General features: G+C 41.4%; 1 protein-coding gene across 3 annotated transcripts; it reads left to right on the plus strand.

The window, feature by feature from the left end:
* The first annotated feature begins 5,372 nt into the window (after positions 1-5,372).
* Positions 5,373-26,600, plus strand: cluha (clustered mitochondria (cluA/CLU1) homolog a). Of its 3 annotated transcripts, none has more exons than XM_040130527.1 (27): positions 5,373-5,722; positions 13,004-13,197; positions 13,526-13,697; positions 14,490-14,633; positions 14,935-15,062; positions 15,291-15,445; positions 16,331-16,456; positions 17,015-17,162; positions 17,271-17,363; positions 17,702-18,136; positions 18,463-18,722; positions 18,817-19,229; positions 20,257-20,358; positions 21,107-21,207; positions 21,324-21,476; positions 21,576-21,638; positions 21,733-21,977; positions 22,122-22,206; positions 22,318-22,471; positions 22,647-22,786; positions 22,882-22,962; positions 23,068-23,193; positions 23,329-23,450; positions 23,538-23,631; positions 23,739-23,873; positions 23,969-24,042; positions 24,545-26,600. In XM_040130527.1, exons 1-27 carry the CDS (start codon positions 5,596-5,598, stop codon positions 24,669-24,671), a joined length of 4,197 nt encoding a protein of 1,398 aa, XP_039986461.1. In that variant the 5' UTR covers positions 5,373-5,595; the 3' UTR covers positions 24,672-26,600. The 3 variants fall into 3 exon arrangements, with proteins under 3 accessions (XP_039986461.1, XP_039986462.1, XP_039986463.1); XM_040130528.1 differs by having other exon boundaries at positions 18,817-19,142; XM_040130529.1 differs by lacking the exon at positions 5,373-5,722 and adding an exon at positions 6,770-6,852.
* Positions 26,601-26,994: the final 394 nt, after the last annotated feature.

Here is a 26,994-nt window from a genome sequence, read left to right on the forward strand (position 1 = left end):
TTCCTGTGCGACTCCTCCATTTTAAAAAAAAAATACTGATTGGAAGGAAGTATGTTTCTCTAATTTTGAACAGACAACGGATTAGAAACAGTAATTTACAATTATTTTACTTTTGATTTTTTTTTTTAATCCATGACCACTAAACACCACTCTGTTACCTTATATTATGGAGGTATTACGTTTTATACCCTAAATACAGAATTTACGTTCTGATTGGCCCTAAGCCCCAACTAAAGAAGACAAAAGCGACGGGAAGTCGTTTCCAAGGGGAAAACAGGCCGGTCGGCTGCTGAAACACAGTTTTAAATCCCTGTGCAAGGTGCTAACTACAGGCACCTGGAGCAACAATAGCAACATTTGGACTTCAGCAGGAGACACGCAGGCGTTAGCAATGACAGCAGCCATGGCTCCATCCCTTTTAGGAGTCTCAGTGAGACTTGTTAGTGAGCGAAGTTACACAACACCAGGACTCTGCTCACCTAAATGGAATGATGTGATTACCGATGTCATTAGTAACAACCGTGCTTTTCAAGTCAAGTCAAAATGTCTGATGTGCAAAAGATCTATGATCTAACCATAGTTTCAACTGACAAGAAACAAACATTAACACGGGATCATGATTTGGCCACGGCCGACCTTTATTTCTTTGGCAGGTGTCGGTAATATAATGTACTTAAGGTAATGTCACTCTGCTCCACATAACTGACATTGACCTCTTTTTACCAAGTTTCTTCTTCTTATTGTTATTATTTATTTCAGACCCAAGGCAGATTGTAAAATTAAAACATTTTTAAACATCAAAAACAGAAAATGCACACCATCACACATATCACACAGAACCCACACACACACACACACACACACACACACACACACACACACACACACACACACACACACACACACACACACACACAGATCATCATTCTTTTTCTCACTCTTATAAAATGTTTTTGTAATTACTGTAATTACAATAACCTGCAACTGATAAGTAATTAATATATCAGATGTTAACTATGTCTTCAAGATGAAAACTAAATTTGCAACGTTGGCTTTTTTTTTTTTTTTTTTAATCAGTGCCTGACTTAGGTGGACGAAAGGTCAGTCAGCAGTAGTATTGGCCACGTGCAGACTTTGCCTCCTGGGCTAAACAACACAACATTCAGCCTGTATGTTTCACTAAAATTTGCACACTGAGGCTTAGGGGCGCAGCTATTCTTCCGTCGTGATTGCTTGTTACAAACAGGCCACATTCAGGTGATAATCAGTTCTGACCATGTCATTGGACCATGTGCTTTACTCAGGTGTGGTTTGTGTACTAAACACACACACACACACACACACAGACGACTACTACTTCAACTCATTTGTGTTTGAGGTTGCTGTATTGGGGTTTTTCTTCTCACCTCAAGGAAACTGGACAAAGGAGAACATTACTATGGGTTTTGGTGTGTGTTTTCGACTGAAGCATGGTCTTATTGATGGTCGACTTGCAATGTGTTCCTTTTCTGTTTTAAATAAGCTCCCGAGGTAGCTGTGTCAAAATGCACACCAAGACAGTGACTGTGTACGGTAAATGACAGGAAGGCAGGCTCAGTAGAGGGATATTTGTGTGTCCTCTCTCCTGTGTTATCAAAACACATGCACATGGTGGCCTCTAGTGTAACAATGAGCAAATAGCATCTTGGGGGGAAAAAAAACTAAACTAAACTAAACAAAAATAGCAGGAGAAGGAAGATCATATTAACAATTTCAAAAGCTATATTTAATGCTATATTTTAATGTTTGACACACTTTTTATGTTATTGCTTACATGTTGTCAGATCAATACATCAATATATATATATAATACCCCACTGTAATTACAGTGGGGTATTATATATCCATTACTCTTATAAAAGAAGAGTAATGGATATAAGAAATGCAGGACCTGGAGCAAAGTGTGGAAACTTTAGACATTTCTTTAGTCAAGTACTATGTCCTTTTGTTTCAACAACACTTTTCTAAGATGCTGTTCGGTTTACTGTATGTGATTTTTGATTCAGAAATATTTTGTCAGAGTCGGTCGATACTTGAGCCATGTCTTAACTGAACATCAGTAACTGTAGTCAGTATCTTTGTCATGAGCCTCCCTGCAAGACTGAAATTAATTGTGAGTAGTTGCTGTGAGGCTTTTCTCGCCTTCTACAGCCACTGGTTAGAAGTTTAGGATTACGTTTTAGAAGTAAATGTTCAATAAAGCAATATATCAATATATTTATATATTATTAGTGGGTCACGTCAACTGGTTTAAGTACACTTAAGGTGTTAAAATAGATTTTATGATTGTTTAAATTTGTATTTTGTAATTGTTGAGCTCAGTACGTTTTGCTTAATATTTTTCTGAATTGCCTAATGCATTGTTTGATTTTTTTTTGTTCTGATTGTCACTGAATCTTTACACGATTAATTGTTATGTTACTGTTATTAGGAGGCATATCCAAGTAGAGGAATCAAGGACGTGCCGTATGTGAAGCAGCATTAAGCAGATGGGCATATTATTATGCCACATGAGACTGTCTGGATGAAAAACGTGTCTTCTTTTAAGCAAAAATGCAAATGTGACGAGGGTTTTCATTCACCTCTCAGCTTGTAAGCCATGAGCATAACTGTGTGCACTATTCTTCCTCAAGTTTTATGAGACAGAAGGGGATAAAAGCACTAAGCTGTCTTGTTTAAAACAGTTTTTTTCCCCCAACAGGAATCCTGAACTTAGACTGTTAGACTTCATGACTTCATCACTCCACTATTCATCCAAATGAAACGGCAGGTAGATTAAACTCTCCATCCACCTTTCATATTCAGTTTAACATCCTGCATACCACACCGTACCTTCATTTCACATTTTACATGATCTATACTTCGCTATTATGTAACATCGTAGATAAATAATCAAAATACTGGCTGCTGTATGCCTCTTTGCTACAGTTTATATCAACTCAGAGACTGATGACTTGTTTGTCTGCTTTAAGGCAAAACGCTAATGAGCCAAAGAGGCCCACCACTAAAATTAACATGAAGACAAATGGTGTGATGCCTTAATGAAGATGTCTTTTCATGAATATTTCAGCTAAAGGGAACAAAACCTACACTGCCTGATTTGCTTTTTCCACTTTTCAGAGCACATCTAAAGTCACTCAAACATAGCAAGAAAGTAGATAATTCACTCATACCCACAGAGAATGTCTTCCATCTTTCTAAACGGCTATATAATAACCCTAATCCTCATAATAATAATGCTAACGAATTGCAGCAGCAGCAACGTCTGTTATTTTTTTCTTGGGCAGGTCTTGTCCTAGTTGAGGTGAAATACGTTTATTTTGCATCTTACAGAAACATTTCAGTGGACTGTAGGTGGCACTGTAAAACATCTTGTTTGACATGTTATGTGGTCTCTAGCAATAATGCTGTGTGGTACCCAACATGAGAAGCAGAGCGGTGTTGCTCTTGGTCTTTGTGTGGTTTTGGTCCTTGGGTGAGCATAAACTATTGACTGATTACCGCATATACTGTGTTAGCCTCCTATAGTGATCTACTATACACATAATTGGAATAAAATGAAAGATTGTCTAGTCTGCCGCCTCCTTGTTATTGAAACAGAGAATACTTTTTCACAGAAATATAGAATTGGATCATTTATCTCATTCATGCCACAATTAGCTTTGATAGATGAGAAATCTGAGGTCCATGTGGTTGGATTCTATAATGTCACTTTGACCTTCAACAAACACATATAATATAACAAAAATAATGATATATGGGATACAATACATGGTTTGGGATAGTATATGTTTTGAAAACATGGTACTTAAATTATTTAACTGAGATCTTTTTATACATTATTCTCTATTAATTATCTAGAGTAATTCGGTGTGAATAATAAAATACTAGCCAGTTAGATATGAACAATTTACAACTCTCTAATTATAAAAGTAATGTGCTTTGGATCCCTCTAAGGAAGTATTCAGGCCAACGTTTTTTTTTTTTGTAAGAGAAGGAGCTTCTTTTCCTGAATGACTCCTAACACCGTTAATTGGTCCTGTAAAATTTCTTCTTAATTATATGAAGAGTTTCAAGCCGAAATTGGCCCTTTGGTATGTAGAGAGGAATTGATTCCTCTGTAATTGACCAAGAGACAAACTGGACTTGAAACCCCCCTTTTTTTTTATACAATAATGGAAAAGAATTTAAAGGGACAGTGTTCATGTGGGAGACAAAAATCAGTTTTTTGCTTTTCTGCGTCATAACCTGGACAATATGAATTTGTGCATTTTCAGTCTGAGGTGAAGGTGCTTACATATTTTCAGTTTGTGGAAAACAAGTACTGAACTTATCATTGAATGAGGATGATTATGAATAGTAAATGTAATTTGTATTTTGTGTTTATTAGGGCCAAAGTGCATGAATATATTGACATTTATATCACATTTTTCGGTATTTCCCAACTGTAACAAAAAATTCGAATAATATAATTAATTGATTATCAAACACAACCTGGATAAGCAAGCAGGAATGAGATGGTTGATAAAATTACTTGTTTTTTAATTTAAGGTCCTCATATTAATTTTACATGCGGTTAGAGGTCTGGAAAGGAAGAACTGGATTTTCCCAACAGTTTTTGCTTAAATCACATGAAAAATATTTTATAATTAATGTTACTGTCTACTGTTAGTGTCAGGCTAGAAAAATATTTAACACCTTTGTAATCTACATGTAAGATGTTTTAATAACTTTGAAGGCCTTTTTTTTTTTTTGAGGAAAAGAAAATCAGTGTTTAAGCCTTCTCAGTACCTGCAGATACCCTGAAAAATCTAGTTTTAAGACATTCATTGCTTCAGTTTTTTGTTTCTGTATTGCGTATTCCTAGATTAATGTGTTTCATCACAGTTTCATACTGCAAATCTGGGGTCAGGTGCCATTCCAGTACAACTGTACATAATGCACAGACAGCAGCGGCCTATTAGCTCATTTTAGCCCTGGAGCCTGGACCAGCAGGGCAATTTGGCCACGGTCAAACATCCATATTTTGGTCAACCAGGAGTGAAAAGCCTGTGTGACCGACAGGAGCTGATGACATCTGGGTCAACCTGTAAACGGTCGGTCCACTCAGTGAAATCCCTATTTGTAGTGTTGATAACAGTAACTGTGTTGTGGTTCTTTGTCTTTCCAAACACGCGTCTTTTAATCTTCAGCTCAAGGTCTGTAAAATCCGGAGGAGTTTGTACAAAAAAAAGAAATAAAAAAAAAACAAAAAACAAATCCTATTTGTCACATGTGGCTTTCCGTAGCGCCACGCTGGGTGGGTGGGGAAGTGCAACGCAAAGGCAAAGAGGTCAAGGGGAGGGGAGGAGAAAACCACGTGTGATCCCCACCATGTACAGCACTGTCCTTCCTCCGTAGACTTGTTTTTGTAAGCTTGTACCCTTCGCATGTAGCCAGCTAGCCTGCGTTAGCCGGAGAAGCAGATTGGGCTTTTTCTTTTTGTATTTCTTTTACAGACTCACATATTCAAGCAAAGCTGCTGGGGGATTTCTGTCGCCACACTGACACCCGACCATGGTGAGCAAGACAGATGACATCCCGGCGTCAGTGCCTAACTGTAATCCGGTTGATCTTGCGGATGAAGCAGGGGATGGAGCCCAGGAACCCAGCAAGGCACGTCTGAAGGATTCCTGCGGTTGTGGTGAGACTCTGCAGCTACAGACTGCTTGATATCTGCTGCCATACATACACTAATTACACCTATCTTAATACATTAACAGAATAATAATAATACATTAACAGTACATCTTCATATAACCAACATCCCTGTGCATTAACTATTTTAAACGTGGTTTATTGGATATTTTCACCTTTAGCATTCACTAAAGCTGGTGACATTCACGTCTATGCTTTGTTATGTGACTTAAAAGTCCTCCGACTCTAGGTGGTGGTCTTTGGGGTTGACCCCTCTCCTCCTCCTCCTTCCCCAACCATCCCCTTGGTTGCCTCTCCTGTTTAGAGGGGTCCACCTTGCACCTAGCATCATCTGCTAATCAGCATGATAAATGGGTATGTCTTGACTCATCTGTGCTAATTAGCAAGGCAACTCTCTCCAAAGGATCAAATCCGTGTCTACATCCGTGGGTCACAGCTGTTGGTCAAACCTGACACTGACACCGCGAGCAAACAAGGCTAACCCAAACAAGTGAGCCGGCATGCTAGCATTAGCATCCTCATTCAGTATGCAGCTAGTTAGCTCACTGGCTAGTCGGCTAACTAGCAAGCAACCGCTCCTGTGACTGTCGGCGTGTCGTTTCATGCCCCAAACCCGAGCACGGGCAGTGAGGCCTGGTGTTTTTTCGGGTGTAGCATGAGCCGACTGTGTGACCCATGATTCGTCGAGTTAACACAGTGCAGCAGCTTGTGTTATACAAACTCGTACCAACGGACATTTCTGGCAACAACATGTGAGAGCCATGAACTGAAGGTCACCTTCAGTGGAGCTGCTCACTGTCCGCGTGAACACAGGGGAGGGGGTTCATGCACACGGTCTCTTTTTAGCTATAGTGTATATGTGCATAATGCTATGGGAGGGATGTGTTGCCACCTTGTTTTGTTGTTAAAAGTGCACTTTAAGAGATGTCAGGTGGATGAAGCGCCCGGCGGCCAGTAATAAACCTCTAACCGCCCCCCCCCCACCGGGGAAGCTCAAATCGAGTGTTCCTCCTCGACCGGGAAGCGGAAGCTGGTTGTCGCAGAAAAAGTCATGATGGTGCACGCACGGTGAGAGGGAAGGTTACGCTCATGATACACTAACGGCCGTGTAAGCTGGTGAGTATCCTGCCGGATAAAAGTTGTTGTGAAGTAGTAGCAGCAGCAGATCGGGTGTCGGCAGAGGAAGATTAAACCGAGATGAGGAGTGTCAGCCGGTGGAGTTGATGTTACACAACTTGTAGAGCAACAAAAGTCACTGCAGCCTGTCTCTGTGTGTCACATGTGGGACCTTGAATTGTCTCTGCCTGCCTCATTTTGTAGGAAAACACTAACGAGAGCGTCTTACTGCTGGCAGTGTCTGATTGCGGGTTAATTCCTGTGTTTCTTGGGCTGGAGGGTTACTTTTGTATGTGCTGTCCAGTCTACGAGTCCCTCCACAAACCCACACCATTTTAGTACAGAAATAAATATTCCATTGATCGATTAGTCGACAGGCAAAACAACAATTAGCAGCAATTATGATATGTGTTTAATAGTTTTGGTCATTTTTGATGCACAAACGCCTTATGGTCTCTGGCACCATCTTCTCGGTTGTGAAGATTTGCTGCTTACTCTTTGTTTTATGTGATAATAAACCTAATATGTTAAGTTTTGAAGTGTCGGTCAGACAAAACAAGCAACCTGATGGTATTACCTTGCACTTTAGGAACTGTCATGGGCATTAGATGGACATTTTATGGCCCAAACGATAATGAATGAATCATGAATTGATCATCAAAAATATCATTAGCTGCAGCTAAAGCTGCAACGATTAGCCGATGAATCGATTAGTCGATTGGAAAAATATTAATCGGCATCAATTTTTCAAGTAAAAATGTCCAAACTACTGATATACACAAAAATATCATTTATAATATTTGTGTGTGTGTATTTATGTATATATACATACATACACTGATCAGAAAAAGCAAGACATTGAGTCATATTGTGCTCTAGGAAAATGTGTTGGGAATTCTTCAGTTTTCTGATATTTTTATTTACCAAAAGATTACATAATCTATGGATTATTTCTTCTATTAATCGTTTGGTCCATAAAATGTCAAAAAATAATGGATATCATATTTGACAAAGAAAAATGGCAAATCTTCACAATTGAGTGACTCGAACAACAAAATATTTGAAATTTTTGCAAGTAAAAGGACTTGAATTATTAATCAATTTTCTAAATAGTTGCAGATTAATTTTATATTGAGCGATTAATCGACTACTCGTTGCAGCTCCAAAAAAATAATCATTAGCTGCAGCCGTAGTCGTGACCTGCCATAAAAAAAAAAAGTCTTTCACATATGAGAGACAGTGACAGGACTGAGAGCCTAAAAACGTCTGATGCCAAGGCTAACACTGACTTTTGGTCAGTGAGTTGTAACAGGACGTATGAGCGTGAATGGCAGTGCAGACAGATCGAGTTGAGGGTCACTGTTACTGGAGTGAAGGGGTTTAGTGCTTTCATAGGGTGAAGAGTGTACCGTGGTTAATCCCAGACACCCAACGTCTACACAATTTTACTGTGTACATCACCAATACTAGTGGTTCCCAACCTCTTAATATGAGGAAACACCTGCTATTGAACTTTCATTGCACATTGTTGAGTTGTAAGCAGCTAATATCGAGTATTTTTGAGGCGATGCAATTGTGCAGTACTTCATAAGAAAACAGCAAAGGTTGGAGAAATGTGTAAAACAAACGTAATTTTTGGTCTTAAACTAACTGTTATTTTCATTATTTATTAATCTGCTCATTATTTTCTCAATTAATCGATGGATTGTTCATTGTTTTCTCTGTAAGATGTCACTAAAGAGTGAAAAAGCCTGTTATAGTCAGCCCAAGGTGATTTCTTCAAATGTCCAGCTTTGTCTGACCAACAGTCCAAAATCCAAAGATATTCAGGTTATCATATCTGACTAAGATAAACAAGCAAAGCCACACTTTTTAGAACCAGCAAATGTTGAGTATTTTTGGATTTTAAAAAAATGACTAAAACAATTATTCCATCATCAAAATAGTTGCAGATTAATTTAGATAAAAATTTTTTTTTTTTTTTTTTTTTTTTTTGTAGAAGTAGCTGTTTTTCTTATAAGCTGTTCCAGTAATCATCTTTTAACCCTTGAAATCCATCTTGCAACCCCTTTGTCGGGGTCCTGACCCCCATGTTAAATAAACATCTGGATTTTTGGCTTCCCCGTGGATTTGTATAGTGTAAATCTGCAACTAATGATCATTCTCATTATCAATAAACATTCTGGATGTTATTGTTAAATATATTAGTCTTAAAAAATATCAAAAAAAATATTTAAAAATGACCATCAGAAGTTCCCAGAGCATGAGATAACATCTTTAAATTGCTCATTTTATTTGATCACCAGTTGAAAACTCAAAGATATTTAATTGACAGTGATATAAAACGAAGAAAGGCAGCAAAACCAAAGAAGCTGAAACCAGAGAATGTTTGTCACCACATAATTGTATGATAAAACTATCTTCAGATGGATTTGCATGTTCTCATTACATTTTATTCTGCAGTTGAGGAATGTAAACACCCTTCATTACCGGTAACTATTTAGTAATTGATATATCAAGTCAGACAGGCTTTCTATTCAGTCTTGGCTGTAAAATCAGATTGCAGATGCATGACTCAGGGTCTGTCTGTACACCAGGAGGTTGCCACCTTGTGGTGCAGCAAACATGATTACAGAGACCTTGTGTTTTTTTGTTGTTTGTTTGTTGTTTTCAGGGTTGTCTGGCTGGCAGGTTAATGTTGCCATGGCAGCAGTCAGGGTCCCTGTGTCAAGGGCTGCAGAGTGGAGAGATAGCTGGCTGCTGGGTTTATTATTTTGTTGTCGGCAAGAGAAGTGGGCTTCAGTAACGACCTAAAGAAAAGCTTATTTCTAAGTATCCCGTTGTCTGAAAGATCATGATGATCTTAATGATTTCGGTTGAAAGGGCTTCTCAGAAGTGTTGTTTTGTCTGTTGCTGGTTACTGTTGTTATTGCCTGAGGTTTCAGATGTGACTGGTTTGTTTCCATTGGAACCCTGCTGCAAATTACTGATGGAGAGTTAGTCTAGCTCTGGTACAACTTTTAACTAAGGATTTAAGAATTTAAAGTTGAATGGATAATCTTTGAGGCCAGAAGAGAGAGCACAAGTCCTTCTGTTGAGTGAGGTAAAATTATATTTCAATATCATGGCATGACGCAGAAAAATATCTTTAACACAGAATCTGATTTTTATATAGAAAAATGAATATATATATTGTGATACACTGAATACTTTTATTAAGTGTCATATACTGTGGACATCACCCGCTTTACAGACACAGGCGAGAGTAAAATTCCCGGAGCCTGGGTGGATTCAGGGTTTAACTGATGGATGAAATAGTTAAAATATCTCGGTGGGAAGATGAATTAAATAACCTGAAGCAGCTGTGACAGACTTGATACTCCGACAAATCCAGCATTGCCATAAAACAATCCAGTCAAGAATTGACAACAGTGCACACAATAGCCTACTGTAACCAGAGATATTGCAGGGATAGCTGCCCCATTAGAAACCATACCTAAAATCTCTGACAAATCTTCCCATGATACATATCATCATGTCACTCAACCCTGCGTGCCAGTGTTGAATTTATGTATGTATGCGTTTCTTCCTAAATATATACTTCATAATTTACATTTTAATAAAAAAACAAAAAACAGTTTGCTCTAAGGAAGTCAGAGTATCTGTAATGGATTACCACTAAATGGCCCTTAATGAAAACCCTGACCAGAGACATCAGATTTCTGGCTATCCTGCCTCTCCCATCAGATTAAAATGCTGTCTCATCCTGACTAACACCGTATTACGTCTCACCACCGTAGCGCACTTGAACAGGAAATGATAAAAAAAAAGCTTGACACATCTAAATTTATGCTTCTTTCCCTCTAAAACAATAGCAGATTGTACTGCACAGTATTGGTACCGTTGACTCTTGAACGGTAGCTTCACCATTCCCTTCTCTCCTTCAACACACAGGCTGCTTGACTCGTCTCATCAATCAGTGCTTCCAGCACTTTCTAGTCACGCCTGTCCGATGTTGTGAAAGCTACGAGCTACAAACTAAAACTACCCCTTTCCCTCATCTAACAGCCCTTTCACTCTTTGTCCCTTACAACTGCAGCATAATTTGATGGAATAAAAGACAGGCACTGAAACTCCCGACAGTGCCTGTTCTGAAGAAGAATTGCTTAAGTGAGGCATTTATATAGGGGCTGTTATTTTCACGTTCTGTTAAACTGCTTTTTATCTTTTGATCGATCGATTTAATCATTTGGTCTATTAATTGTCGGGCAAATCTTCACATTTGAGAAAGCTGGATGCAGTGAATGTTTGGCATTGAACTAACAGTGATTGACTAGCACCACTAAATGTGGAATTGACGGGGTCGCTGTCACTGTCCTATCTGTCTGAGTTTCTCTAGAACAGTTGTTCTCAAACTGGGGGGCTAGAGGATGACGGGGGGGGGGTGAATGTGGCTTTTGTGGGGACAATAAACAAACCAGAGTACCTTAATTCTAGCAAGGGTACCTTTGGCTTGTTTTACCAATAGTTTCCCCAATGTAGTTAAAGACGCTGGAGCTAACAGTTCATTTCATTTTCGATTAATCAGAGGATTATTTTCATGACAGAAGAAGTTTGAGAACCACTGGTAGACAATCGAAGGAGACCTTCCTGTCTAGTCCGCATGTCCGGCTCAACTCCTGAAACAAAGTTTCAACCTCTCAGACAAACTTTCAACTGTCCGATCTAAGCAGTTGAAGCAACCATCTGATAACGTTTCTGCCCTGACACTGAAAACACAGACAGCTACACTGAAACACTTGACACCAAACCCTCGTTCTCTTCTGGTCTGTAACATTATTAACTTGTGTGTCTGCTTTGGAGCCATTGTGTGTGTTATTCAGAGCGTGGCCTGGTGCTCCTCTCTCCTGTGCCCCCCCCAAAAAAAAAAAAACCCAACCCTACCCACCATTTTAGAGCATTCATTCCCACTCCGGGTCGTAGTCCAGTTATGAGGCCCCACCCCTCCCTGTTGGCCCTTCTCTTCAGTAACCCTGACGCTGTGTTGACCTTGACAAGTGAGCAAGGACACACTGGCTGGCAGCAGTGGTGTCCCTGTGAGAGAAAACAGTTGTCTGACATCAACATACTTGGCCCTGCTCCTCTGAATTAATGTACCTGAGAGCCCCATTTTTATTCATGTCATTCTTTTTCTCATCTTACCTCTCGAAAAAGTGGGAAATTCAACCCGTGCATAGTGTTTATAATGAAATGAGGCGTGTAATAGCGGGCCCTTCCGTCGTTATTGCTTGTAGTTGTTATAAAGATTAATAACTGTAAATTTGAGGAGGATGAATGTCCGTTAAAGAAGTAGCTACCAAGTGGTTTACTAGCTGAGTTGCTTTATTGCATCAGTCACAATTAGCCATGCAAGTGACCAGTAATTCCCTCTTGTGAATGCTGAAATCTTTTGTATTCAGCCCTGCAAAGCTCCCGGGCTAAACTCCCTCCAGTGTTGCAACAGTGTTCGTTTTAGCAGGTTGGTGTTTGGAAAAAAGGTCCTTTCTTTCAAAATCAGTTACCTATTGTCAAATTTACTTTTTATTTATTTATTTTATTTATTTATTTTTTTGGAGGAGTTTGCACGCGGACAGAAAATTCTTCTACCTCTGCTGATTGATTGACTCTATCACCCTTTTTCTGTAGTTTGTGTTGAATTCAGTTGTATTAGAATTAATTGCAGTAACACCGCAGCACTAGCATACTGTAGCTTAGCTTTGTCGGCTATGTTCACCCATAATAAATATTTCATTGGGTTATTGGAAAGGTAATGCAGCCTCTGGATCTCTGTGCTTTGTTTGGGACCTGGCTGCCTGGCAGCGTCTCTGTAGAGAAGTCTGTTATCAGGATGACTTGCTTTGCATGGCTGAGTGTCTGAAGGTGCCGTTCACTGTTGCTCAGATTATTGACTCATGGCAGCAGTACAGTTGATGGTTGTAAAAAAGGTGAGATGAACAGAGCTGTTGCTTCACCTACCTTAACTGTAATAAAGGATTTTAGGTGTAGATGCTCTGCTTTGTATTATATTCTCAGACTTAAACGAATAGTCTGAGTAGTATTTTTGAACGAATGGCCCATAAAACTTATGACCCCTGCCTTTCTTCCATTGCAGAGCACAGCGCAGATACAGCCATGGTGAATGGGGACGGGGCTCATGAGCACACGGAGGAGGCAGAGTTGAAGCAGGATGGGAACGGCGAGGCGGACGGAGGAGAGGAGTCTAACGAACAGGAAGTGATAGTGATCCAGGACACAGGCTTCACCGTTAAGATCCAGGCCCCTGGAACAGAGCCGTTTGACCTGCAGGTAAGGTTTAAGCTCAATACGAGCAGCAGATTCGTAAATCCTTCCTTATAAAATCATAAAATACTGTGCCTTTTTTTTGTCCTTCCTGGATCATATAAAACTGAATTGGTGCTGGTTCAGGGCTGTTTTGGGTCTGAACAACAGGTTACTCTGTAGTGTGAGCATAAAAAAAAATACTGTACTGTATGTAAACCAGTTTTTCCCTCAGCCTAGAAAATAAAGACAATCCAGCTGAACCAAAGCATCCGATATGTCTCATGCTGCAAATATCTCTGAAGCTCTGCTCATCTACATTGTTTCATCTCCCCTATTCCCTCCCCTCCTTCAGGTGTCTCCCCAGGAAATGGTACAGGAAATCCATCAGGTGTTGATGGACCGCGAGGACACCTGCCACCGCACCTGCTTCTCTCTGCAGCTGGATGGAAACGTGCTGGACAACTTTGCCGAGCTCAAGTCCATCGAGGGCCTCCAGGAGGGCTCTCTGCTGAAAGTGGTGGAAGGTCAGACACCGAGTCCTTTCAGCAATTTGTCGCGTTGTTTTGGTGCAAATAGAGAAATTAAAGAAACGTGTTGGAACTTACTTCTTCGTTAGCTCCGAAAAGTCAGGCTGTTACCATTACGCTTCCCTTGTTTTAGCCCGGTATGTAAAGCACGCAACTTGTATAAGAGAGACAATGTACCAAAACAGTTCAGTACCTCCTGTATTTTCAGCTCCTGTTTTTTGTTTTTTGGAGGCTTTATCAATCTGTGTTGTTGTACTAACTGTCAAATATGTAGCTGCAGAGTTTAACCATCTGTGTTTTGAAGCTACAGTGGAGATGGCAAAGAATTTAGCCTGTTCTTTCACCTTGTTGTCTTGCAATGAAAATGTCATTGACTAAACACGGCGGTGTGGGGGGAAAAAAAAAAAAAAAAAAAAATCCTAATGACAGCGATAAAGTCAGACGACATTGGCAGGTGCAGCCTGACAAACCTGATAAACATTACTCAACATCAGCCACAGCAAGTGGCGTGTTTGTAATGTGTCATCATCATGCAGATGGATGTAGTAAGGATATATTAAATTACAAAACATTATGGACTTTAGCCTCAGTGACATAGCCTCCAGCTACAGCCTGGCACAATATCTCGCTTGATGAGGTCTTACTGTTAACGTAGCTGCTGGCAAAGACTAAACTGAATTGAGTCATATTTTCATTACAAATGTTCATTAGCTCGATCTGTTGCTTGTCAAACCACTCAGTGCCTACTATTTATAAGCTTTGGGTTTCGTTTGTATCTCTTTGCTGCAGAGCCCTACACCGTGCGTGAGGCTCGCATCCATGTGCGTCACATCAGAGACCTGCTGAAAAGTCTGGACCCATCAGATGCCTACAATGGAGTGGACTGCAACTCCCTCTCCTTCCTCAGCATCTTCACCGATGGAGACCTCGGAGGTATGACACCATAGCCCTTTTCAGACATGAAGTATTTTTGGCTTCATCAGTCTTTTGAAGTGGTGGCTTTTTGTCATTCAGACTTGGGTGTCTCTTTCGTTAATGATCCTTACAGCTTGATTCAGACACGACAGCCCAAACGGGCTTACGTACGTTCACAGTAGCCTCCTGTGTTGCTGAGTATAACGCAGAAGGGGTAGATGGACAGCGGGCGTCCTGCACAGACATGTTCAGCCATCTGCACTTCCATGAACAGAAAAAAAAAAAAACTCTCACCTTGCTCCTTCTTATGCGGTTTCAGATAGTGGTAAGCGAAAGAAAAAGGGCAACGAGCTGGAGCAGATTGACTGCACCCCCCCAGAGCACATCTTGCCCGGCAGCAAAGAGCGTCCCCTGGTGCCCCTCCAGCCACAGAACAAGGACTGGAAGGTGAGGAGCAGCCCAGGTTTGGCTCGACATGTAGGCGTAATATTGGGGGGGGGGCAAAAAACATTTTGTCATTGAAACTTGAGGGCTTTTTTGAAAAATAGTCATGCAAAAAAATACGAAGACGAAAACCGAGTGCAAATTTGTCAGTAATCCTATAAAAGATGGTAATTTAAAATGTAATGGCTTAAACTTTTTCCTCGGGCTGATGGTTTTTAACATCCTCAACAGCCTATGCAGTGCCTGAAGGTCCTGACCATGAGTGGCTGGAACCCCCCCCCTGGAAACAGGAAGATGCACGGAGACCTCATGTACCTGTACATCGTGACTGTGGAGGAACGCCATGTCAGCGTCACTGCCTCTACACGCGGCTTCTACCTCAACCAGTCAGTCGACATTTCAGCCTCGTACCTTCTCACAGCTCCATGGTTTCACTGCAGAGGACACTCTACCTTCAGTGCCCGTTAATACACAATGCATTTGGCAGTTGCTATCACGCAGAGCAGCTTCTTCAGTATTCACAGCCTAAGACACCATCAGCTCAAGTAAAGGCAGTGGGCAGCAGTCAGACCACGATTAGCCGATCATAGGTGCAAGAGGTGCTACTGTGAGTAAAGTTATGCTGGAGACATTCGCTTCCCAATTTCTCTGGTAGTTCTTTCCATTTAAATAGAACAGGTCTAGAGTACATTTTAAATGGGGGATAGTGTGTTAGGTGCTGATAAGAGATACAAGCACAGTGGTTTATTAGCAGTTTCAGGGTCATAATTTTAGATTCCAACAAAAGCTTAGCAGTCAAATGAATGAGATTACACTGGAAAGTAGAATTGGGAAGAATATTGTTGTGCTCAGAGCAGGATTTTCTTTCTGTTTCTAACAACTTGATCACAGCCATTATATTTATTTTCAAGTGAAAAGAAGTAAATGTGTTTTTTTTTTTTTGTTTTTTTTTTTTTTGTTTGTTTGTTTGTTTTTTGTGGATTATAGTAGCATATGCAAAAGTTTGGTCACCCTGCTAAGCCCCCCCCCTTTGTAAACACTTTTTGTAGCTATCCAACATTTGCATTCAACTTTAAGTTCCTGTCATGTTTTAATTTTTTGCAGTTTCTACATGGGCATCTGTGAGAGAGAACTGCTACCTCCCTACAGGAAAACTACCCCCTAACCCTGGCTTATTTAGTTCTTGATCTTTTCTCCCCAGTAAGGAGACTTCAGGTTGTATTAATGTGAGCTATGATGGTAAAATGTGTGTGTGTGTGTGTATATTCCAGATCTACTACATACACTTTCAACCCCAAACCAGCCAATCCCAGTTTCCTGAGCCATTCACTGGTGGAGCTGCTGAGCCAGATCAGCCCTGCCTTCAAGAAGAACTTCACTGCCCTGCAAAAGAAAAGGTGAAGAAACCTCTGTGCCTTTAGTTTCACTAAATCTGTTCTCCTGCCAGCGGTCAACTTCCTTTCATACCGAACAACTTTAGTTTGTTTGAGCAATTCAGAGCAAGAAAGTCAATGATCATCATCTGTGGTTGGATGAAGCGTATCTTTCCTACGCCAGAGGTTCACAGTCTCTCTTCTCTACTCAGTTTGTACTTAACAAAAGCTTCTCTTCTTTACTGTTTCTCTTTGAAATGTTTCTTTTCTGTAATCATTCATTCATTTCATTCATTTATTCATTAACTTAATTTAACCATGTGAGAACACATTGTCTTTTCCAGTAAAGATCTGTCCAGGAGGCAGCAGGTCAAAGTCTTAAAGCACAATTAGAAAACAAACTAAAAAAAGACAAAGTAATTTCAAGAGTACGGTCTGGACTCTGTGATCCTTGTCATTTAGTGGTTGTAATTTTGGTGAGGACAACAAGAGCAAATTTCAGATAAACTTCCTGAAATGCATGGGGAAAAGACCACGCAACTGATCACTCGTTGTTACTTTTGTGCTGTGTGCTCGCTGCAGGGTCCAGAGACACCCCTTTGAGAGGATAGCCACGCCCTTCCAGGTGTACAGCTGGACAGCTCCACAGGTAGACCATGCTATGGACTGTGTTCGAGCTGAGGACGCCTACACCTCCCGCCTGGGTTATGAGGAGCACATACCTGGACAGGTGGGGACAGCTGAACACAGCAGCAAACCAGGCAGATAAATAGTGTGTTTTTTTTTTTTTTTCTTTTTCTCAGTGTTAATAAGTTGTATATGCTTGACATGTCTCCAGACCAGAGATTGGAACGAGGAGCTGCAGACCACCAGAGAGCTGCCCCGGAAGAACCTGCCTGAGCGGCTGCTGAGGGAGCGGGCCATATTCAAGGTACTGTTGAGCCAATAAATTAATGTATTTGGTAAATAATTCTGGGTCTTATCATCCCTACTGGTCTTCATACTTCGGTTGGTAAGACTGTGAAATGGGTTTTAAATTTTAATTTATGTGGTATTAAAAGGGTCTTTAAAAAGTCATAATTGTAACTTGGTGAGCCCTGCAGAAACCCTGTTTGAGCAACTTTGCAGATGGTGTAAGATCAGCCCTCTGGCGCTGAATCTGTCTTTACAGTATAAGCCGTGGAGACCAGATGAAGCTGATTCACACAAAATGTGTAGCTTTTCTTCTTCTTCTCAATCACGGCTACCTCCTTGTTTTTTCTCCTGTAGGTCCACAGTGACTTTGCTGCAGCTGCCACTCGAGGAGCTATGGCAGTAATTGATGGCAACGTAATGGCCATCAACCCCGGCGAGGAGACACGCATGCAGATGTTCATCTGGAACAACATCTTCTTCAGCCTCGGCTTCGATGTGCGGGACCACTATCGTGAGCTGGGTGGAGATGCCGCCGCCCATGCTGCGCCGACCAATGACTTGAACGGAGTACGAGCTTACGGGGCGGTGGATGTGGAGGGTCTCTACACCCTGGGGACAGTAGTGGTGGACTACAGAGGGTACCGCGTCACCGCCCAGTCCATCATCCCAGGTATCCTGGAGCGTGAGCAGGAGCAGAGCGTCATCTATGGCTCCATTGACTTTGGAAAGACTGTTGTGTCTCACAGCAAATATCTGGAGCTGCTGGAGAAGACCAGCAGGCCACTCAAGGTCAGTAACACGACTGTAGTCTAAGTGATGATTAACTTGTTGGATAATCCAGTTATTTCAAAGTACATACTGTAGCTTTTGTGTTAAATGATAACACTGTTGAAAGCTGAGAGGCCCAGACAGGGTAGTCAACTCATGGAGTGTGAAAGACAGAATAACACATCGTTTTTGTGTTTTCATGGCATTTGCTGACACTTGCAAAAATATAGAATATTGCCAGCTTCATCCTTTAAGGCCTGACAAATGCCACCACAGAGAAACTGTGTATTCAGATCCTCTGTCTGTCCAGCAAGTTCATTTTGCCACATACTGGATGTAAATTTTAGGTCCAGAGACACGGCGTGCTGAACGAGAAGAACGACACAGTGGAGCTGTGCTCCTCTGTCGAGTGTAAAGGCATCATCGGAAATGATGGCCGACACTATATTCTGGACCTTCTGCGTACTTTCCCCCCTGACCTCAATTTCCTGCCTGTGGGCGGAGAGGAGCTGCCCCCAGAGAGTCAGCGCCAAGGATTCCCCCGCCAGCACCGCCACCGCCTGGCTTGTCTCCGTCAAGAGCTCATTGAGGCCTTTGTTGAGCACAGGTAGCTGTCTGCGCTGGCGTGCATGATCACGTTTCCATCGTCACATGTGGCGAGTTTCCACATCTGTTTAACTGTTGTTTCTGTCCCCCTTCAGATATCTTCTCTTCATGAAGATGGCAGCATTACAGCTCATGCAACAGAAGGCAAACAAGGACACTAAGACTGATACACCCGCCATCACAGAAACCTCAGAAACTTCCACAGAACGCAATGCTGATACAAGCCAGACAGAGACCACAGCTTCAGATTCTGCTCACGCAACAGAGGTCTCCACAGACAGCACAAGCCAGACAGACAACAGCACATCTGCTGCCTCACAGGCAGCGACTGACAGTGAAGAAAACTCCTCGAAGCCCGCCACAAACGGGCCTCTAGACCCCGCAGCCACCCAGAATGGCGAGTGCAAGAGCCCACTGGAGGGTAAGGAGCTTGAGGAAAGTATTCCAGGATTAGCTCAGGCCAAAGAGCTGGCGGAGACCTTAGTTGCCGAAGATGGATCTGGTATTGGTACGTCCAAAAATACCCCTAAAAGCAGAGCCAGGACAATGCAGGGGGAGCTACGCTGGTGGATAACTGCATAGAAAAAAAAGTAGTGTTTATTCAGAGAGAAGTAGTATTGAACCAAAAATTTGGTGTCTCGATGCAGCTAGTTTTAGAGAGAGTGTGTGTGCGCGTCTGTGTCCGTAGCATTAGAGTAACAGGTAGAGCATTAAGTATCGAGCACTGGGTCATAGTGGCTTCTCTCCACCTGGCTAGCTGTCCCTGCTCAGTCCTCAGCCTGCTGTGGGGAAGAGTGTTGGCACCCAATTAACCCATCTCTCCCTCTTCCTGCCTGCGATGCCTCTGCTGTGGGATATGAACTGAATAATCATTTGCAGTGTCCATTTAATCCAAATGTGTTTTTGAAATTCAAAAAATGACCATGTTCAGTGATTTGTGCACCGCTCAACTGATCCTAAATCACAGTAATCTGCTTTTCAAATACACTGACCTAATCTGTAGTGTTTGTAAGTAGTGTATGGTCAACAGCTTTGAAATGGTGGTGGGTGCTCGTCCAAGGCCATGTCTACAGCAAGCTTAACCAAAACTAACAGTAACATCTGTTCAGCTGCACTGACACTGTTGATCAGATAGATCAGTCACTACTTTTGTGATTGAAGTAGTCTGAAAAAATAAATGAAATTACAAGATCATTGAATAACGTCTGTATTGTGTGATCAGCTGCATTTGCAAGTAATATGCCAATAATAACACAATACAGTACGATACAGCAATACATTGATTGCTCAGGGTGTTGGAGATGACAGAAAATTGGCTTCTTTACAATAACGAGCCACAGCACCCAGCTGAGTTTGAGCCATTGTAGCTCTGTTTTCCCCATAGAGACTAAGAAGAGCGGTTTTGAAAAGACAGTGGCTTGATGTGGACATGGTTTAAACTTTGACTTTTCAGATACGTTGAAATGATGTGTCTGTCGCCAGTGCTTTTAACACATTTGCATCTTTTCCTCGTATGTGATCCTGATCAAAAACAGATCCCAAAAGCCGTGAGGTTGTCCTCAATGCATGCAAGGCAGTAGGCTCCATCAGCAACACGTCGTTTGACATTCGCTTCAACCCCGACATCTTCTCCCCAGGTGAGCATGACAGCGATGATGAAATCTTATATTGACTATGAAAAAGCTTCACAATAGTTTTACAGTGTAAAAACAATGAAAGTAAAATAATATAAATATAATATAAAGCCCGTAGAGGCTGAGAAATATTTGGATTATTTTGCTTCTCAGGCATGAAACCTTGACTGCCAAGAGCTGAAGCACTCGCCTTTTAGACCTTTAGACCTTTAGACCTTTAGATCCTGTTTTAGTGGGTAATTCAGGCTGATAAGTGATGATGCATGGGGAAGATTTAAGGGTAGCTTTAGAATTTGTAAAATATTTTAAAATGGCTAAAGTAAAAAAAAATTGTATTTCAAGACCAACCAGTCAAAACAAAAAAATGAAATCAGGTGACCAGTGCTCCGCTCAAAATATATTTGAAATGATAATGTCTGATGTAAGGTGGTAAAAAGAGGAAAAAAAAACTGAAAAAGTAACATGACACTGCAGTGTATAAAAAGAAAACTAATACTAAAATGATCAAACCGTTATCCTTTTTAATAGAAGAAAAGCAAAGATAAAAGTAGTATTTCATCCACCTTCACTCCCTGAACTGTCAAATTCGTCAGGGTTTAATTTCCTTATTGCATGTAGTCGTTTTTAGCACATGAGGCTCAAAATTATCTCTGGGGTGATAAGAGAAAGTGAATGACACTTGTTCATAGGAGAATATTGTGTGTGTGTGTGTGTGTGTGTGTGTGTGTGCGCACGTGCGGTGTTCAAACAGGAGTACGTTTCCCAGATGACAGCACATACGACATCCAGAAGCAGAAACAGCTACTTAAAGATGCTGCTGCCTTCCTGGTGTCCTGTCAGATCCCATCACTGGTCAGTTACACACATACTACGACAGATCCAGGTCATACAGGGGTTGAATTTTTTTAAGCTTGTCCGTCTGAGTTTAAAGCCGTGCGTGTGTGTGTGTGTGTGTGTTGTTTGATCAGGTTAAAGACTGTTTGGACCACAGCGCTCTACCCATGGATGGAGCCACACTAACAGAGGCCTTGCGCCAGAGAGGCATCAATGTTCGCTATTTGGGCACTGTTCTGGAGTTTGTGGACAAAACACCTGCTAAAGCCCAGCTGGAGCATTTCTATGTGAGTCTGATTACCCAGATCTGACTATTCCACACTGTTCTTCCTCGTGTTTAGTCATTCTAACATCTTTTTTTTTTTTTTTCTTCTCCCAAATCTTAGAGAATAGGAATCAGTGAGCTGATCACCAGATGTGCGAAACATATCTTCAAGACATACCTCCAGGTTTGTGACTTTCGTTATATGATATCTATGCTCTTGAAAAGACAAACCTACTTTTATTTTAATTAATGTTTTCCTCATTTTTGTCATCATGTAGGGTGTGGAGTTGTCTGCCCTCTCCGCCGCTGTAAGTCATTTCCTTAACTGTTTCCTGAGCTCCTTCCCCGACGCCGTCGCCCACCTGCCTCCTGACGAGCTGGTGTCACGCCGCAAGAGCCGCAAGCGTCGAAACAGGGTTCCCGGCAGCGGAGACAACACGGCGTGGGCCAGCCTGACACCCAGCGAGCTTTGGAAGAACATTGCCTCCGAGGCCCAGAGCTACTATCACTTCACCATACAGTGGTAACAGACGCATCTGTTATTGTTAAAAAATGTTAAAGCTAGCATGAAGACCCTCTTTTTGCACTTCCATTTTGTGTGTGGTTTTCTTTTTTTCTTTTTTCTTTTGGTGACGAATATTCTGTCTTGAAATGTTCTTTTGCTCAGTGAAAGTGTGGATCAGGTGGTGGAGAAATATGGCCTCCAGAAGACCACTCTGCTCAGAGAAATTTCTGTCAAAACTGGCATCCAGGTAACATTCGTTTAGTCTATCGCGAAACCCCCCCCCGCGCCACTTTACCAAATGACCATTATGATGTTTCCTCTACTTTTAATGTATATCATCTTGTCATTTGCCTTGTAGATTCTGATAAAGGAGTACAACTTTGACAGCCGCCACAAGCCTGCCTTCACAGAGGAGGACATCCTGAATATTTTCCCTGTTGTGAAGCACGTAAACCCCAAAGCCTCCGATGCCTTCCACTTCTTCCAGAGTGGACAGGCCAAAGTACAGCAAGGTGAGACTTGCATATTTACTCCAACAGACTGAGTTATAATGACCAATTTAAAAACCAAAACCTTTGTAATGAATAATCGTTTAACAGAAACTATGTACTGATGAAGCAAGCTAGCCGCTAGCTCTGACTTGACTAAATGGAGACCTGTCTTGCTACCCTTCCTTTTCATTCCAAGGTTTTCTGAAGGAGGGCTGTGAGCTGATCAACGAGGCTCTCAACCTCTTCAACAATGTGTACGGACCCATGCACGTAGAGATCTGTGCCTGCCTGCGCCTGCTGGCACGCCTTAATTACATCATGGGAGACCACCCTGAGGTAGGCATAATATACTCTTACCTTGTCTGTAACTGTTACACCAGTGCCCTTTTTGATTTTATATCACTAAACGGCATTTTTGTGTTTACCTGCAGGCTCTGAGCAACCAGCAAAAAGCTGTTCTGATGAGTGAAAGAGTCCTCGGCATCGAGCACCCCAACACCATTCAAGAATATGTAAGTTATCAGGCCCAGAGAAGGATCTCTTTAGGTCATGTAAAAGACGTTCAATATCCCTCTCACCTACATTTTATTTCCTGTGTGCCTCCGTCCACTTCTTAGATGCACTTGGCTCTGTACTGCTTTGCCAACGGCCAGCTGTCGACCGCCCTGAAGCTGCTTTATCGCGCCCGTTACCTCATGTTGTTGGTTTGCGGGGAGGACCACCCGGAGATGGCGCTGCTAGACGTGAGTGCAGTCTTTTCTTGAGATTTATATAACAAACTACATCATCAAAAAAATAAAAAATAAATAACTACTGTTGGTGTACTGGTGCTCTCGTAACAGATTTAATACTTCTTGTTAATGGTTCTCCATCCACAGAGTAACATTGGACTGGTGCTGCACGGAGTAATGGAGTATGATTTATCTCTGAGATTCCTGGAGAATGCCTTGACCATCAACACAAAGTACCATGGACCCCGGTCCCTCAAAGTGGCCCTCAGGTGGGGATTTATTCATTATCCATAAGTTGGCAAAAGACTGACTTCCATGATGATTTAAATGTCTTTTTTTTTTTTTTTCCCCCCCAGTCATCATTTGGTTGCAAGGGTTTATGAGAGCAAGGCCGAGTTCCGCTCTGCACTACAGCATGAAAAGGAGGGCTACACTATTTACAAGAACCAGGTAGGCCCTGCAGGACTCCACACTGCTGGGACCTGACACACTTTTTCTTTATCAAATGTGATGAAGTGATATTTTGAACTCTATTTTATTTTTTTTTTTCTTCTCAGATGGGCGAGGCACATGAGAAAACCAAGGAGAGCTCAGAGTACCTGAAGTATCTCACCCAACAGGCCGTGGCTCTGCAGAGAACCATGAATGAGATCTACAAGAACGGCTCCAACGCCAGCATCATGCCCCTCAAGGTGACTGCTCTGAGTCAGACATGTTTTTGTGTTTCAGTCTGTTAAAGCCCCAAGGAACTTAAGTACTGATGTTTTTATTTCCTCCTGTTCTCCAGTTCACTGCCCCCAGCATGGCCAGCGTCCTGGAACAGCTCAACATCATCAATGGCATCATCTTCATACCTCTCAGGTAGAGTCAGAAAAAAGCATTATAAGTGTATTGGGATTCATAATGCTTGGTCTGGCTCTGTCCAAAAGTAACAAAATCCACCTACCAGCTCTAAAGCTCACTAAATAACATTTTATATATCCTTTCTTTAAACTGTACAGAAACTGAAATGTTTCGCCTGGTGTTTTATATTTAACATTCAGACATGAGTGACTGATACACTCATCCAACTGTTGGCAAGAAAGCAACCAAGCATATTTCCAAACTACTCTTTAAAATTAAATTGTGAAAAAGTTACCACAATTTCTTTGAAAAAAGGCTAAGTAGATGATGAATGAATTTTGAGTTGTGAATTTCTTTTGAAACTGGTAACAAGCCAAAGGAGTTCAAATAAGCTACTTTTTAATAAAGTTGAGAGAAATATAAAACGCACAAATTTTAAATGGTTTCGCTATACTAGAAGTTTCTCCTATAGAAAGTCTACACGAGTCCAGAGTTGATCCCTTTTTGTATTTCTTTTCAGTCAAAAGGATCTGGAGAACCTGAAGGCAGAGGTTCAGAGGCGGCAGCAGCTGCAAGAGCTGGGAAAGAGTGAGGAGCCCACTGAGGACAGCCCACTGGAACTAGAGGACAAAATTCCCATTGATTAATATCCAAAAGCCCTCAACACACAGCTACTTTCTGCTATATGGGGGGGGGGGGGCGCGCCGTGACGTAACAGCCATGTCACTGGGCCTGTGGACCCGAGAGCCAAGCAGTCTAAATCAGCATTGGAATAAAAAAAAGGGGGAGGGATGGGTCAGGGCAGTCCAGAGAACAAACTGCATGAACTGTAGGACAAAGGAATACAGAGCAGGAATTTCCTACAAGGTAGGAAGGGAGGGAGGAGAAAGTACAAACAACATAGAATCAATGTTAACGTGCAATCTGAAAAATCCCCGGCCCAAGAACCTGGTGATGAAATCACTTGAGGTGTTAGCTGCTTAGAAATATGATTATATATGTAAGAGTGGTTGCAGCCGGGGCGAGAGAGACCAAGGATGACCATGACATTGTATACCAGAGCCTTATCCACTGTACCATAGTCCCCATGCAATGCTCCTCCTCAACTTTCCACAGTACTGTTAGCCCAGGACCACATTTTGCCCCGCAAAACCCTAAAGAGCCTTGAAGACCCCCGGGCATGTTACCATCCCCCCTCCAACGGTGCTCTAAATAATAAAGCACCTACCCTGTCCTAGAACTCAGGGGTACTTTCTACTGTGCACTAAGACCAGAATACAGTCAATAAATTTGAGATTTTCTCCAGTGGGGCTTCAGAATGTAAATTCCCCTCTTAGTGGCTTTATTCAAGCCACTTTGCAGAAATCACCCATCATTCTTATATGTCCCCAATGGTTATTTCATTTAATCGTTCTATCACTTGTACTTACGACATCCCAGGTGGGTGCCTGCTGTGTCCCATGGTTCCTGTTTCTCCATGCAAGTAAGCAAGCAAATAATACAGTGAAACATTAGTGAGCTTTCAACCAGTTTGATTTAATTTTTTTTTTTTTTTTTTTTTTTAAGTAAATGAATTTTTGTAAAAACGCACAGGATAATTAAGAAGGTATTTTAGGCCTGTTGATCATCAGTTAATTTAAGCCATGCCTGTTTTATAGAAAATGTACAGAAGTGGAAAAAGATGTATAAATCTATCGGATTTAGACAGGTACTCGATTGATGTTAATGGAAAAGGCAGATTTGAAAAACGTCCACTTTACGCAGTAGATTTACCGATCTATATACTAGCTGTGTTCAACCTTCTATTTTTACACATTGAAAGAAAATATGTGCATGTATGTTTGTATGTGTGACAGTGTGTGTGTCTTTGTGTAGTCCAGCTGAAAATCTATTGGCCAGGGCTGTTGCTGCTTTTGCTGCCGCATAGTTGGAATAGAGGCTAAGCGAACATTGGCTTTCCAGATGTTTTATTTTTCTACACATAGTAAACCTGTTGGATGGCTGATGCCTCGTTTCTTAAAACATTCATGGCCACCAATGTTGTCAATCTGTTTATGTATGAATTGGTACAGGACGGGTGTTCAACATTGGCAGTAGTGAGTGATTTTATTGTTGCTGGGTGTTTTTGTTTGTTTTGGGTTTTTTTTTCATTTTCATTTTCCATTATTGGGTCATGTCATCTTTTCATATGTAACTGAGACACAAACCAGCCAGGAGTGTCTGTTCATTGAGCAGTATTTAGTGCACTTTCTTGTGCTGTTTGGACGTGTTAACATATTCACAGCACCACCAAAAGTGGACAAAAGAAGGGCTGCCTCAATGTGATGTACCAAAAAAGACTGATAAAGGTTTGTTAGCGCTTGTATACATGCAATGTATCCCTCCCATGGCAATTTGTTACTTAATTGTTGCCGTGTCTAAATGTTCTGTGATTAAAGCAATAGAGAGATGGTGCTGGAACTGATTGTTTTCAGAAAATGCAGTTTTTACGTGGCACAAGACGTGCAACATGGACTACTTACTGTACTGGTTGAATTACCTGCGAATAAGGGAGCCGTATTAAAAAAAAAAAAAAAGGCAGAAGAAGTTATTACAGTGATTCTTCGCGACTGTGCTCCTAAAACATGATGTCATAACATCGGTAGCAGAGCGTGGTGTGTATTGTGCCTATTATTTATGCTTCTGAATGGAACAAGGGTGATAACAGGTAAAAATTTTACAATTTATAAAGGTGAAATATGCCCTTTGATTTTGTTTTGTTTTTTTTGTTTTTTTTTTTGTTCCGGGGGGTTCCTTGTATCATACTTCTTTTTCAGTTTCTTTATTTACTTTTACCCCTGCTACACAAGTCTTGCTCAACAGTAATACCAACAGTGACCAGACGATGGCACACTAATATTTGTCTCATTGTGAAGGACATGCACTGACCTAAATTACAGGAGATATTGTAGTGCAAGTGCACACAAATAA

The sequence above is a fragment of the Xiphias gladius genome, chromosome 7, assembly GCF_016859285.1.
Source record: "Xiphias gladius isolate SHS-SW01 ecotype Sanya breed wild chromosome 7, ASM1685928v1, whole genome shotgun sequence".
NCBI lineage: Eukaryota > Metazoa > Chordata > Actinopteri > Istiophoriformes > Xiphiidae > Xiphias > Xiphias gladius.

Excerpts from the sequence above, each read along its gene's own strand:
- cluha (XM_040130527.1), top strand. The coding sequence starts at position 5,596 with ATGGTGAGCAAGACAGATGACATCCCGGCGTCAGTGCCTAACTGTAAT. Across the intron at positions 21,639-21,732 it reads TCTTCAAGACATACCTCCAG|GGTGTGGAGTTGTCTGCCCT; the intron begins GTTTGTGACTTT and ends GTCATCATGTAG. Across the intron at positions 23,194-23,328 it reads CGGAGATGGCGCTGCTAGAC|AGTAACATTGGACTGGTGCT; the intron begins GTGAGTGCAGTC and ends CTCCATCCACAG.